The sequence below is a fragment of the Meleagris gallopavo genome, chromosome 1, assembly GCF_000146605.3.
Source record: "Meleagris gallopavo isolate NT-WF06-2002-E0010 breed Aviagen turkey brand Nicholas breeding stock chromosome 1, Turkey_5.1, whole genome shotgun sequence".
NCBI lineage: Eukaryota > Metazoa > Chordata > Aves > Galliformes > Phasianidae > Meleagris > Meleagris gallopavo.
Genome location: NC_015011.2, coordinates 439,159 through 451,500, shown reverse-complemented (window position 1 = coordinate 451,500; position 12,342 = coordinate 439,159). Strand labels below are relative to the sequence as shown.

The 12,342-nt window shown below is 52.0% G+C and overlaps 2 protein-coding genes across 2 annotated transcripts in view; one reads left to right on the top strand and one right to left on the bottom strand.

The window, feature by feature from the left end:
* LOC100540415 (LIM homeobox transcription factor 1-alpha-like) lies at nucleotides 1-6,795 on the top strand. The gene is made up of 6 exons (XM_010723660.3): nucleotides 1-2,203; nucleotides 2,992-3,149; nucleotides 3,237-3,314; nucleotides 3,847-3,979; nucleotides 4,696-4,854; nucleotides 5,216-6,795. Exons 1-6 carry the CDS (start codon nucleotides 2,029-2,031, stop codon nucleotides 5,368-5,370), a joined length of 858 nt encoding a protein of 285 aa, XP_010721962.1. The 5' UTR covers nucleotides 1-2,028; the 3' UTR covers nucleotides 5,371-6,795.
* Nucleotides 6,796-7,337: 542 nt separating this feature from the next.
* LOC104914112 (coiled-coil-helix-coiled-coil-helix domain-containing protein 5-like) overlaps nucleotides 7,338-12,342 on the bottom strand; it is an 8,325-nt gene continuing 3,320 nt past the window's right edge. Inside the window, exons 2-3 of the mRNA XM_019611007.1 lie at nucleotides 11,415-11,600; nucleotides 7,338-10,747 (exon numbers count right to left, since the gene is read on the bottom strand). Of these exons, the coding sequence (XP_019466552.1) occupies nucleotides 11,423-11,600 (178 nt within the window). The 3' untranslated portion in view covers nucleotides 7,338-10,747; nucleotides 11,415-11,422. The remainder of the gene's footprint in view (nucleotides 10,748-11,414; nucleotides 11,601-12,342) is intronic.

Genomic DNA, 12,342 nt, shown 5'->3' with positions numbered 1-12,342 from the left:
AGCACAGAGAGGTTGGGGTTGGAAAGGTCCTGAAAGATCATAGAAGCACAGAGAGGGTTGGGTTGGAAAGGTCCTTCAAGACTGCAGAACCGTGGGACTGGGGAGGAAGGGGTGGAAGGGATCACAGATCACCCAGTCCATACCCCAGGCTGAGCCAGCACTGAGCTCACACTCACACCACGGGGTCGTTCCGCTCCAGCTGGATTTGAATTCGAGGAGCATTAATTACCCAACGCTTGGTAGCATTTCACACGTGTCAAACGCTGCCAGAAATCCACGCTAATGGGTCGGCCCTCTTTTTTTCTGTTGGGCCATGGTGGTGGGGTTTTTTGTTGTTGTTGTTGTTGTTATTTTTACTATTTCACTGAAACAGCAGGATGTTGGTGTTGGGAAGGGGACGGATTTGGCCTCAGCTCAGGTTTTGTGCCTGCAGCACCCTCCCGTATCGCCCTTCATCCACCAGCAAAAGGTTACAGCTAAAGGGCTGCTCACCACTCCCGGGCTCTCCATCATTATTTTTTCAAGTGTGAATTACAGAAAGACAAAGAGAAAAGGGAGAGACGCTCGCAAAGACACTCACACAAAAGGAGAGAGAAATCCCACACCATTCTGCTCGGAACGTCCCACACACCGCAGCCGAAAGCCACCGCGCAGCACAAATCCACGGTGGTATTTGGAAGGGATGAGCCCACCCCTGTAAGCCCCTTCATCCCTCTCCGCTGAGTTTGCCAGGAGGATTAACCCAGTCTTGTTCTCAATCCCAGTTTATGAGTTCCCTGCTGGTGGGGAAGATCCTGTGTGTTTAAACAACAGCCTAATTAATCCCTATTTTATTACTTTCTCTTGTCAAGTGGCTAAATGGGAGCTGTCAGCCGGCAGCCACCGCCGCTCACATTTGTTTAGATCCCAAATTACTTCATCAGAACCATCTGCTCCGCACGCAGGGCACTCGGTGGTTGTTTGTTTCTCTGGACACAGCGTGGGGCACAAAAAGCGTCTGGGAGAGGGGGGACCGTCCCAGAGGGGTCCGCAGAGGAAATCCTGAACAAGGAAAATCCAGGCACTGAGCAACCATGGAGAGGAAAAGAGGACCCCAAAATTACATTTCTTGCTGGGATGTGTGGGTGCAGCTCCATGCGTCCCCCTCCTTCCTCCCTTGGCTTCCTGAGCCCCTTAAATTGGGTGTTTTCTCCCTGAAAAAGAGCAGGGGGGGACTCACTGCAGTGTCCCAGGACTGAAAAGAGTTTACAAAGGGGATAGAGGCTCGAGGAGATGTGGGGCAATGGCTACAGGCTGCTCATTGCATGCTTATAACCCCAACCCTTACCCCATGGTTCTGTGATCTTTAAGGACCCATCCAACCCAACCCCATCCCATGGTTCTGTGATCTTTAAGGACCCATCCAACCCAACCCCATCCCATGATTCTATGACCTTTAAGGACCCACTCAACTCAACCCCACCCCCTATGATCCTTAAGAACCCGTCCAACCCAACCCCATCCCACAGTTCTATGACCTTTAAGGACCTTTCCAACCCAGCTTCATCTTAAGACAAGAAATCAGTGTCTGAACCTGGCAACAACCAACCCCTGGCACAACCTCCCAGGGACAGGGCAGAATCCCCATCACTGGACGACTTCAAGATGCGATTGGAAAGGGAAAAAAACTCCTCCAATCCTCCACCACCCATTTACTGTCCATCTGTCTGTCACAGGAACGCTCCTTCTTGTGCTATGGGAAAGAAAAAATGAAATTATATGCCATTTCCCTGGCAAATCCTGTTGGTGGGGGGGAAATCCCAATTTGAAAGGGCCAGACGGGGGAATCCAGCAGGCTGTCAGTGCGGCACGCGTTAATTACTGACGGCGCTTTTTTTGCAAGAAGCCTGCCTTTGTGTGACATCTCCAACCCAATCTGTTCCCCAGTTCTTCCCTTCCCCGAGCTCCTGACCCCGGGTTTTGCTTTGCAGGCTCTTCCAGACCAAGTGCAGCAGCTGCCTGAAGGCCATCGCTCCCTCCGAGCTCATCATGCGGGTGCTGGAGAACGTCTACCACGTCCACTGCTTCTATTGCTGCGAGTGCGAGCGGCGTCTGCAGCGGGGCGATGAGTTTGTGCTCAAGGAGGGGCAGCTGCTGTGCCGCAGCGACTACGAGAAAGAGAAGGAGATGCTGAGTGCCATCAGCCCCACGCCCACCGAGTCCGGTGAGGAGCTGGAAAGGTGGAAAATGAGGCTGGTGGGGTGGGATTAGTGGATGTGGTGGGATTCGGACAGCCAGCCCACAGCAGGGGTGGGGCTGGGGGGGCTTTGGGGTCCCTTCTAACCCAACCATGCTGTGATTCCGTGATGTTTAAGGTCCCATTCAACACAACCCATTCCATGGTCCAATTATCTTTAAGGACCTTTCCAACCCAACACGTTCTATAATTCTATGCTCTTTGAGGACCCTTCCAACCCAACCCAACCCAACCATTCCATCATTCCATGATCTTTGAGGTCCCATCCAAACCAACCATTCCATGGGTTCAATTACTTTGAAGGACCCTTCCAACCCTAACCATTCTATGATTCTGTGGTCTTTGAGAACCCTTCCAACCCAACCCAATCAATCATTCCACCGTTCTATGATCTTCAAGGTCTCTTCAAACCCAACCATTCCATGGTTCCATGACCTCTGAGGTCCCATCCAACCCAACCATTCCATGGTTCCACGACCTTTGAGGTCCACATCCAACCCAACCATTCCATGGTTCTATGACCTTTAAGGACCCCTCCATCCCACCCATCCAACCACTCCATGGCTCTGTGACCATCCCACTTTGCCCATCAGCAGCACTTTGCTGCCCACATCCCATTGAGCCACAGCTCAGCCCATGGGCTCCGCTGCCTCCATTCCTCTCTTCTGTTCTAAACTGCACACCGAGAGGAGCAAAACCCAGCATTCCTTTGCACTTTCGGCCCGAAATCCACCTCTCCCCATCTTCCCCTGCAGTGAAAAGCGAGGATGAGGATGGCAGCCACTCGCATGGCAAAGGCAGCGAGGACAGCAAAGACCACAAACGCTCCAAGCGCCCGCGCACCATCCTCACCACGCAGCAGAGGAGAGCGTTCAAGGCTTCGTTTGAGGTCTCCTCCAAACCCTGCAGGAAGGTACAGCAGGGGCAGCCCAGTGGGCACGGAGCCCGTTGGGGCCTCATTGTTTTCTGACTCAGCTCTCCTCTTCGTTTATGTTGATAGGTGAGGGAGACCCTGGCGGCGGAGACGGGGCTGACGGTGCGGGTGGTGCAGGTGTGGTTCCAGAACCAAAGAGCAAAGGTGGGTGAGGGGAAGTCCCACATTCTGTTCCACTGCAAGAAAACAATAGAGAAAAAAAGAAAGAAAAAAAACCTGTTACGCGGGATCAAACCACACATCCTGGGTAGCATGGATGCACTGGGAGCAAAAGCTTGGAGAGGAACACAGGAAATGCAGAGGTGCTTGCAGAGCTGAAATGTTTTCCTTTTGCTGCCTTTTTTTAACGGCTCTTTTTGCATTTTCCCCTCTCCATGCGTGATGAGGAAGAGGAGAAGGATTTCCCACTTTTTTTCCCACAGGGAGAACCCTTCTGATATTGCAGAATGCAAAGGGTGAGGGCAGAAATGAAGTCCTCAAACGCCTCAAATGGCATTTCCTAACAGAAACGTGCGGCCCTTCCTGGCAGCCCCATTGCTCATGCCTTGCACTGGATGAGGAAGAGGGGTGTGAGAGGGGGTATATCACAGCAATCCTCGCTGCCTATGAAAACTGGGAGGCACCCGCACCCCTCCTGCCTCAGAACCTCACGTTTGGGGTCTCCTTCTTCCTGCAGATGAAGAAGATTGCTCGCAGGCAGCAGCAGCAGCAGCAGCAGCAGCAGGAGCAGGAGCAAATGGGCAATCCCCGCTTGGGCTCTGGGAGGGGGACCGGGCGCAGCAGCAGGCAGAGCAACGACGACAGCGAAGGTGAGGAGCACTGAGCACTGATGTGGGGGATGGAGGGGCTGCATAGGGGCTATCGAGGCCAAAACCCTCAAAATTAGCAAAAAATCTGCAATTCTAGGATTCCAGGATTCCACGATATTCTGTGGTTCTGGTATTCAAGGATTCTGTGATTCTATGGCATTCTAGGATTTTGTTATTCTAGGATTCTGGAGTTCCAGGATTCTAGGATACAATGGTACCCTATGGTTCTAGGATTCATCAGATCCAGGATTCTGTCATCCTTGATGTCCGGATTCTATGATTCTATGACATTCTATAACTCCAGGGTTCTGTGATTCCAGGATTCCGGAATTCGATGACTGTAGGATTCTAGGATTCCACAATTCTATGATTCCATGATTCTACTATTGTAGGATTCTATAGCTTTCTGATATCCTATGACTCTAAGATTGTGTGATTTTAAGATTCTGTGATGATTCCAGGATTCTATGATGCTCTATGACTCCATGATAGTCTGACACTTAGGGTTCTGTGATTCTTGGGATTCCATGATTCTGGGATCATATAATTCAGTGATATCCGACGACTCTAAAATTCTGTGATTTTAGGATTCCCGAATTCTGTGATTTTAGGATTCTGGAATTAGGTTATATCATTCTAACACCCTCGCCCCACCGCTCTGCCCACCACACATTCTGAGCCCCTTTTCCCCCTCCATCCTATGCTTATGTCTTTAGATGGCGCAAGCGTTCACGGCCTGGATGGGCTGATGGTCCCATACCCCCGGCTCCCCCAGCAGCAGCTGCTGCCCCTGGACCAGAATGGCTACAGCACAGACCTCTACAGGCAGGGCCTCACCCCACCACAGCTGCCCGGAGACCACCTGCACCCCTACGGTATGAGAGCAATTCCCACCAAAGCCATCCAACCCATCAAAGCCATCCAACCACCAAAGCCATCGTTGGGTTCCGTCCGAACAGACAACAGGGCTTGGGTTTGGGTCCCAGGGGATGGAAACAGCCTCCAGGCTGAGCTCTGCTAAAGGCTGGGGTCCCATGAAAGGTGTGTTGGGGTGAGGGCCGTGAAATCCATCCTTGGGTTCCACCCAAATGGCCAACAGGAGTTGGGTTTGGGGCTCCTACTCATATTGGGTGGCACCTACTCATGGTGGGTGACTCCAGGCCCCACTGCAGTGACACGCCAGCTCGCCGTGCTCATACCACATTGACACCCATTCCTCTTTCTTTCCCCTTCCAGATTCGGAAGGAGTTTTCCATGACATGGACAGCGACAGCATCAGCCACCTGGGGGACTGCCTGCTGTCGACGGCCGAAGCCAACCTCCTGCAAGCCCGCGTGGGCAACCCCATCGACCGACTGTACTCCATGCAGAGCTCCTACTTCACCTCCTGACCTTCAAACAGCTCTCCACCAGTACCCACCAGCATCTTGGACGGGTGCTGCTCTGGGTTCAGACATGAGACATTCCTTGAGCGCTGCACAACGGAGGAGGCAGCAGATCCGGCCCACACAGAAGCACTATTCTGCAACCCGAAGGACTTGGGGTTGCCTCTCTCCTTACTTTCTAGCCTAAATGGACAGAATGATGTCGTTTAGCTGTTCCTTTAGCAGTTTGTCCAGTTTTGAAGCTGTTTGAGCATGATGTCCTTCCAACACAGACTGGCCAAGCCAAGCAGAGCGGCTCCGAGCAGCAGCACGGGCTCTTCCCACACAAACTCTTGTTTATTCAATTCCTGCTGCGCTGGTTTGCCTCATTCCTCAGCCCAGACGCTTCGTGGGGCAAGGTTAATTTTCAACAAGGTCCTGAGGCCTCTCCAAGGGACGCCTCTCTGCTCCATGCCCTCTTCGTGCCCATCGCTCGGTCGGCGCAGCGCAGTTTTCATTTGACATTTCAGAGAGGCGCCGTCGCCTGGCTTCTGAATGAAACAGCTGGGATCGGTGTCTGCCTCCAGAAATGAGAGCATTTCTGCTCCGTCGTGTTCCAGGATGCCAAGAGAAATGTGGCAAAACCACAGCGAGTTCCCCATTGCTGTTACATCTTGCATTCTCCAAAGGGGCAGTTTTACTCCGTTCGTGGACAGAACACAAAATCACAGCTGCCAGCCATGCTCCTTTCTGCTTTTTTTTTCTTTTCTTTTCTTTTCTTTTTTTTTTCCTATTTTAAAACCGCAAAGTGAAGAGGATTCGCTCTAAAAATATTCCCACTGGAAAGCCTGGTCTCTACAGCTATGTCCACAGCAGGGTTTTTTTGGCAACTCTGCCCATGGCTGGTGGGTTGGAACAAGATTTTTGAGGTTCTGTACAATCCAAATCATTCTATCGTTCCATGATCTTTAAGGACCCTTCCAACCCAACCATTCTATCGTTCCATGATCTTTAAGGACCCTTCCAACCCAACCATTCTATGGCTCTGTGATCTTTAAGGACCCTTCCAAACCAACCAATTTCATGGTTCCATTGTCTTTAAGATCCCCTCCACCCCAACCATCCCATGGTTCTATAATTTTTAAGCACCCCTCCACCCCAACCATCCCATGGTTTCATGATCTTAGAGGTCCCTTCTCACCCAACCATTCCATTGCTCTACGATTTGATGATTTCCCACCCTGACTCCTCTTCCAGGCATCCCAGCACCTCGCTTCCCTCCGATATGTGATGGCAGAAATAAACTGGATGCCATTACCCCCTGATACCTCATTTGGGCTTTGAGGGCAACCCAGCAGTGATGCCAGGACTCAGCCAAGAGCAAAGCGCGTCTCTGCTGGGGGTTGGGAGCAGGGATCCATTTTCTCCCCCCATCACAACGCCCTTCTCAGTGAGGCAGAGAAGCCAATGGGCACCCATGTGAATATCCCCCCATAAACATAAAACAAGCAAGAAAAAGAGAACAGAAAGTTTGAATTATTACCAAACAGAAATTCTTTATTCTCCCAGCCAGGACCCAAGTGTGGGATTTGGTTCTTTACAGCTGTGAAGGACACAGAGCCAATACTGCTGGAAAGGTCAGGTTTTCCCAGAATCGTGCCAGACGAAAGGAGGAGGTCCTCCAGAACTGATTTCCCCACATCTGTTTGGACAGAGGGACTGATGAGCAGATGACTCCAACAGGAAATCATGACTTATTTTTTAAATCTTGACCTCCAGAGTTGTGAGTTGAAGTTTCTGTATGTGGTGTTTTACTCCTAAGCCTCCCTTGGGGCTTTTGTCAGTCTGATTGTAGAAGTGTGTATTCCCTCAAGCGATTAAAAAAATAAAACATAAAAATGGCTGGTGATCGTTGTCTGTGGTCACGGAGGAGCGCTGTCAGCCCAGCGCTGAGGGATGAAAGGAGATGCAACCCTGCTGCATTTTGCTTCTTATCAGGATTTTTTTTTATTTTTTTTTTGCCTTCCCAAGACTGTCGGAGGGAATGGAGAGAAAAAAATCTGTGTGACACAACCACAGCCCTTCCAGAGCTCACCCCTCTCAACAAAGCTGCGTGAATGTGACAGCCACTGCTGGGCACTCACTTCCCTTTGCATTCGCTCTGCAGCTTGACCCTTCACCATCACTCTGACGCCTCTTTCGAAGAGGGAAGGGGAAACTTTTTGCAGAAACAGCAGTTTTGGGTGTAGTTTTGCCCACGTAGCCACTGGGCTGCACTCGATTCGCTTCCACCTTTGTCACGCAGAGGCAGCTCGGTGGGTTGCAAGGGGGTCCCACTGGAAGCACCAGCAGCACAGGCAGGTATCGGGGCTCGGTGATTGCTCCCAGCTGTGTTTTGCAGCTGGGAATGCATTCTTGCAGCAGTAAGAGACAGCAAGCACTGTTTCTGAGGCAGGAGAAGCTTTGTGATTGGGATCTGACTCCTTTGCAAAGCACCGATGGATGGCGGGGAGCTCAGTGCCGTGGCAGTGATGAGGAATGTGCACTTAGGGGGAGGAAATCACTCCAGGGAAAGGCTGAGCTCACCCTGCAGCAGAACAGAGAGCAGGAGGGCAGCAGGCTGGACAACACCCACGCTTTCTGGCTTTGCCTCAGTGCTTTTGAGAGGAGCAAACCTTGCTCTCAGCACACAGGGCTCACAACAGCACGCTGGAAATTCCCCCTGCCCAAAGAGGAGGAGAAAGGCGAAGAAAAGCAAAACAACAGAGCGGCCACAGAGAGTGGAAAACCCTTCATCTGCCCACCCTGCTCCCCTCGCAGCAGCTCGAAGCCCAGCGGGCCAGCAGCCAAGGAAAGCAAACGGTGTGTGCGAATGGAATGCGGCTCCGCACAGATCTCTGCCCTCTGCTGCTGCCCACCAGAGACCCGGGGCTGCTGGCAGCACTAAATCTCCCCCATCGACGGCCAACACCAAAGGGACGGTGCTGATTTATGGCTCCTTTCAGTAAGAGAAGCAGAGTGTAAAACGAGAATATTTTCTGGGTGAAAAATTAAAGAGGCGTTCGGGGGAGTTCCTCATTCCGGGGCGGTGTGTGATTCACCTCCAAGAGTTCAGCTTGGAAAGAAAAGTGACATCAACATCAGCCAAAGCCACGGGAGGGAAACAAAAAAACCCGGTGCTCAACTTTGTGTTTTGAGCTCCAAAAAGAAAAGGGGAAAAATGAGGCAGGGAATCATCGCGGCGATCCTCGGGTGTCTGTTAGATAAGCAGCTCAGAACGCTTTAATTAATTATTCCTCGTTGCTCCCCAGCTGGGTGGGTGTTTTTTGTTTGGGGGGACATGCATGGAAGCATGGGGGAGCTCAGAGTTTCCTTGCAGGGACACTCAGTGGGGAAGGGAAAGCAGAACTGACCCCTGGCTTGCTTAACCCACGAACACAATCAGAGCTGAGAACAATTAATAGTGGGGGAAATAAAACACAGAATGGGGCGATGGCTGTGGAGTGAGGATGGGAGCCAGGAATCAGAACCCCAGTGACAAAGAGATCTGCACATCCCACGTTTTCAGATGGCAGTTTCTGCTGGGTAAAAAACAGCGGAGCATCCGATGCCTTCTCTATGAAATGCTCTTTAGGTGCCGCTCTTTAGGAAGTGACTGACTACGTTTTCCAAAGGTAGAAACACAGAAGTGGTGGACGGGTTTGGAAATAACAGCTTTTTCCTGTTTTCAGCGGCAGTTTCTCACCACCTGCACGTGGCTGTGCTGCTGTGCCCTCCTCTTCCACTTGTCACAGCCAAAACGCAGAGGGAAAAAAGCAGCACAACTCTGTCTCCACAATTCCCAGGTTCAGAATCGGTCGGATCCTGCTGCCCCACGCCAGGCACCCCGGCAGCTCAGTGGTTAATGCGTTGATGAAGAAATAATGGAGCGGCTCCAGCTCTGGAGAAGACGTGACCGGGCTTCAGAGGGGGCCCACAGCACCTCAACCATAATGAAAAAATGGTTTTGCTGCCACCGTGCTGACATTTCAATGCGGTGTCAACAACATGCAGAGCACCTCCGCTCCCATGCAGCCCTTAATAAAGCTGTTCAGGCCGCAGACTTTGCCAACTGTGCTGCTCAGGATAAATGCATCGCCAAAGAATCACTCAAAATAAGCTTTTCCTCCAATAGCACTTCCCAAAATTCCCTTCAGAGCAAAGCTACCGGTCTCCTTTTCCTCCCGACTTGGAAAGCAGGACGTGTTTTAGCTTTACATTTCAAACACAGCGTTCAGTAAAAGGGAAAAAGAAAACGTTTTCTGTGCGTTCAGTAAAAAGGAAAATGTTTTCTGTGAGTGTGGATGCTCTCATCCACTCCATCTCCAATCCCACTCGTGCTGAAGTGCGTCGAGACGATTCGGGCTGTGCTGGAAGCAGGGACAGACCCGCTCCCATCTGCTGTACCTCTCCCCAAAGGAGTTAAACTCTGTCCAGTTGGAGGAGACGTTAAGTAATGGCTGCCAACCTCACCTGGCCTCACGCCGGGCTGGAACGCGGATCTGTGCGACCTGGGGGTGGTACGGCACTGGGAATGGATCCGAGCCAAGTTCCTGCTCCACGCCTCACCTTTCCTTTCAGGTACAACAACTCACTGCCTCAAGCTGTTCCAGGTGAGGCTCAGATTTGGACGTTAGGGAAAATTCCTCTTCCCAAAGAGCGGTCAGATGGCTGGAATGGGAGCAGCGGGGGTCGAGAAACAGCGGTTTGCAGAGAGCAGCACAATGGAGCAGAGCGGTTCTCCCTTGGCAGAATCTCTTCACCCACTCCTTGTAAAACATCCTTACAGCGTTATGCTTTATTTCCACTCATTGCAGCCCAGAAATAACCTCCCCGCAGGGCCCTGTGTCCCCCCAAGGTGAGGAGGTGGGCAGCAGCCCCCCAACCTCCCACGGGCAGATCCTCATTGCGCTGCTGGTGGCTCAGAGTTTGAGGAGCTCTGAAGTTTGCAGTCGTTCTGCTGGTGGGAAAACTCCCTCTGCTGTTCTAAAGCGGCACGAAGCCCACGGTGCTCCCAAACTGGGCAAGCTGGGAACTCCATGCTTGAGGAAACACGGCTGGAGTCAGTTCAGCTCCAAAAGCAGCTTCTATCACCAGTGGAAAAAGCCAGAACTGGCTTTCAGTCTTCAGCAGTGTGTTAGCTGGTTACTTTTTATTGACACAAAGGGAAAACACTGTCCTCAGAGACAAAAGGAATTCCTCAGTACAAACTGCAGGAAAAAAAAGGTGGTTTTCGCTTCCTACCCAAGCGACCCACGGGTTTTTCAGAGGGGGAGCAGCGACCCAACCAAGCAGTGTGATGAGAATGCAGAGTATCAAGAGTTTTCCTTTGCTTCTGACCATGAGTTTTAGTTCCAGGGGTCTCCTGCAAAGAAAACATAAATAAAAGAAATAAAAACAAACAGGAGAGATTTTTGATATCAGTGAGTTTAGCTTCAATACCTCTACGCTTCCTATTTCTCTGGGAAGACCACGAATCACAGGATCCTACAACAGGAGGAGACCTTAAAGATCACAGAACATGATGGGGTTGGATTGGAAGGGACCCCAAAAACATACAACCATAGAATGGTTGGGTTGGAAGGGTCCTTAAAGATCAAAGAATGATGACAGTTGGACTGGAAGGACCCCAAAGCCCCCCCAGCCCCATCCCTGCCGTGGGCTGTGTGCCCCCCACCAGCTCAGGGCCCCATCTACAGCCTCACACACCTCCAGGGATGGGGCACTGCAGCTCTAAGCCTCACCACCCTCTGGATAAAGAATTTCCTCCTCACATCCATCCCAAATCTCCCCTTTTTGAGTTTAAAGCCATTCTCCCTCATCCTACCTCTCTCTGCTCACATAAAAAAGTCGCCCTCCTCTTGTTCCTAAGCTCCCTTTGAGCTTTAACATTAAATTATTTAAGAGCAGCTTTAAGATTAACGCTTCTTTCAAGATTTCTCCCCCGTTCATAAACCAGCTCTTCAACTTACAAAGAACCCCCGGCAGAAAAACCCACATCTCTCAGCACCTCCTGGGTTGGATTTTCGCACCTCTCACTTCACGCCGGGAGCTTCACCCTCTCGGCGCAGCGCAGGAAGGCGTTGACGTGTTCACTGCACTTCAGCACCGACTCCTGGTTCTCCTTCAGGCACTGCTCGAAGGCCACGAAGGGCTCAGCGCAGTCCTCCCGTATCCGCTGCACGATGGGGCTGTGGGGCAGCGCAGGATCCTCAGCTCACGGCCACCAGAGCCATGCAGGACTCATTTCCCCACCTTAACGCTCCATTTCCCCTGCACACAGCCCCATAGGCTGCCATTCTCCCCTCCTCAGAGCCCCATTTCCCCACTCACAGCCCCACAGACCACATTCTTGACCCCACAGAGCCCCATAGGCTGCCATTCTTTCCCCCTCAGAGCCCCATTTCCCCACTCATAGCTCTACAGACCACATTCTTGACCCCGCAGACCCCATTTCCCCCCTTATAAACATTTTTTTTCCAAAAGAGCCCCAACTGCCCATCCCATAAACCCGAAGGCCCCGATTCCCTCCCTTAGAGCCCATTCCCCTCCCCATAGAGCCCCATTACCCCCCCAATAGAGCCCCACAGACCACATTCTTGACCCCACAAAGCCCCATAGGCTGCCATTCTCCCCCCCCTCAGACCCCATTTCACCACTCACAGCCCTACAGACCACATTCTCGACCCCACAGGCCCCATTTCCTCTCCTCCCGTAGCCCCACAGGTCCCGTTCTCCCCCCACAGAGCCTCAAAGGCCCCATTTCCCTCCCTTAGAGCCCCGTGTTCCCCCATAGAGCCCCATTCCTCCCCCACAGAGCCCCATTCCTCCCCCACAGAGCCCCATTCCCCCATATAGAACCCTATTCCTACCTCAATAGAGCCCCATTCCCCACCATAGAGCCCCTAAGGCTCCACTTCCTCCCCCCCGTAGCCCCACAGGCCCCGTTCTCCCCCTCAC

Excerpts from the sequence above, each read along its gene's own strand:
- LOC100540415 (XM_010723660.3), top strand. The coding sequence starts at position 2,029 with ATGCGGGTGCTGGAGAACGTCTACCACGTCCACTGCTTCTATTGCTGC. Across the intron at positions 2,204-2,991 it reads CCCCACGCCCACCGAGTCCG|TGAAAAGCGAGGATGAGGAT; the intron begins GTGAGGAGCTGG and ends CTTCCCCTGCAG. Across the intron at positions 4,855-5,215 it reads AGACCACCTGCACCCCTACG|ATTCGGAAGGAGTTTTCCAT; the intron begins GTATGAGAGCAA and ends TTCCCCTTCCAG.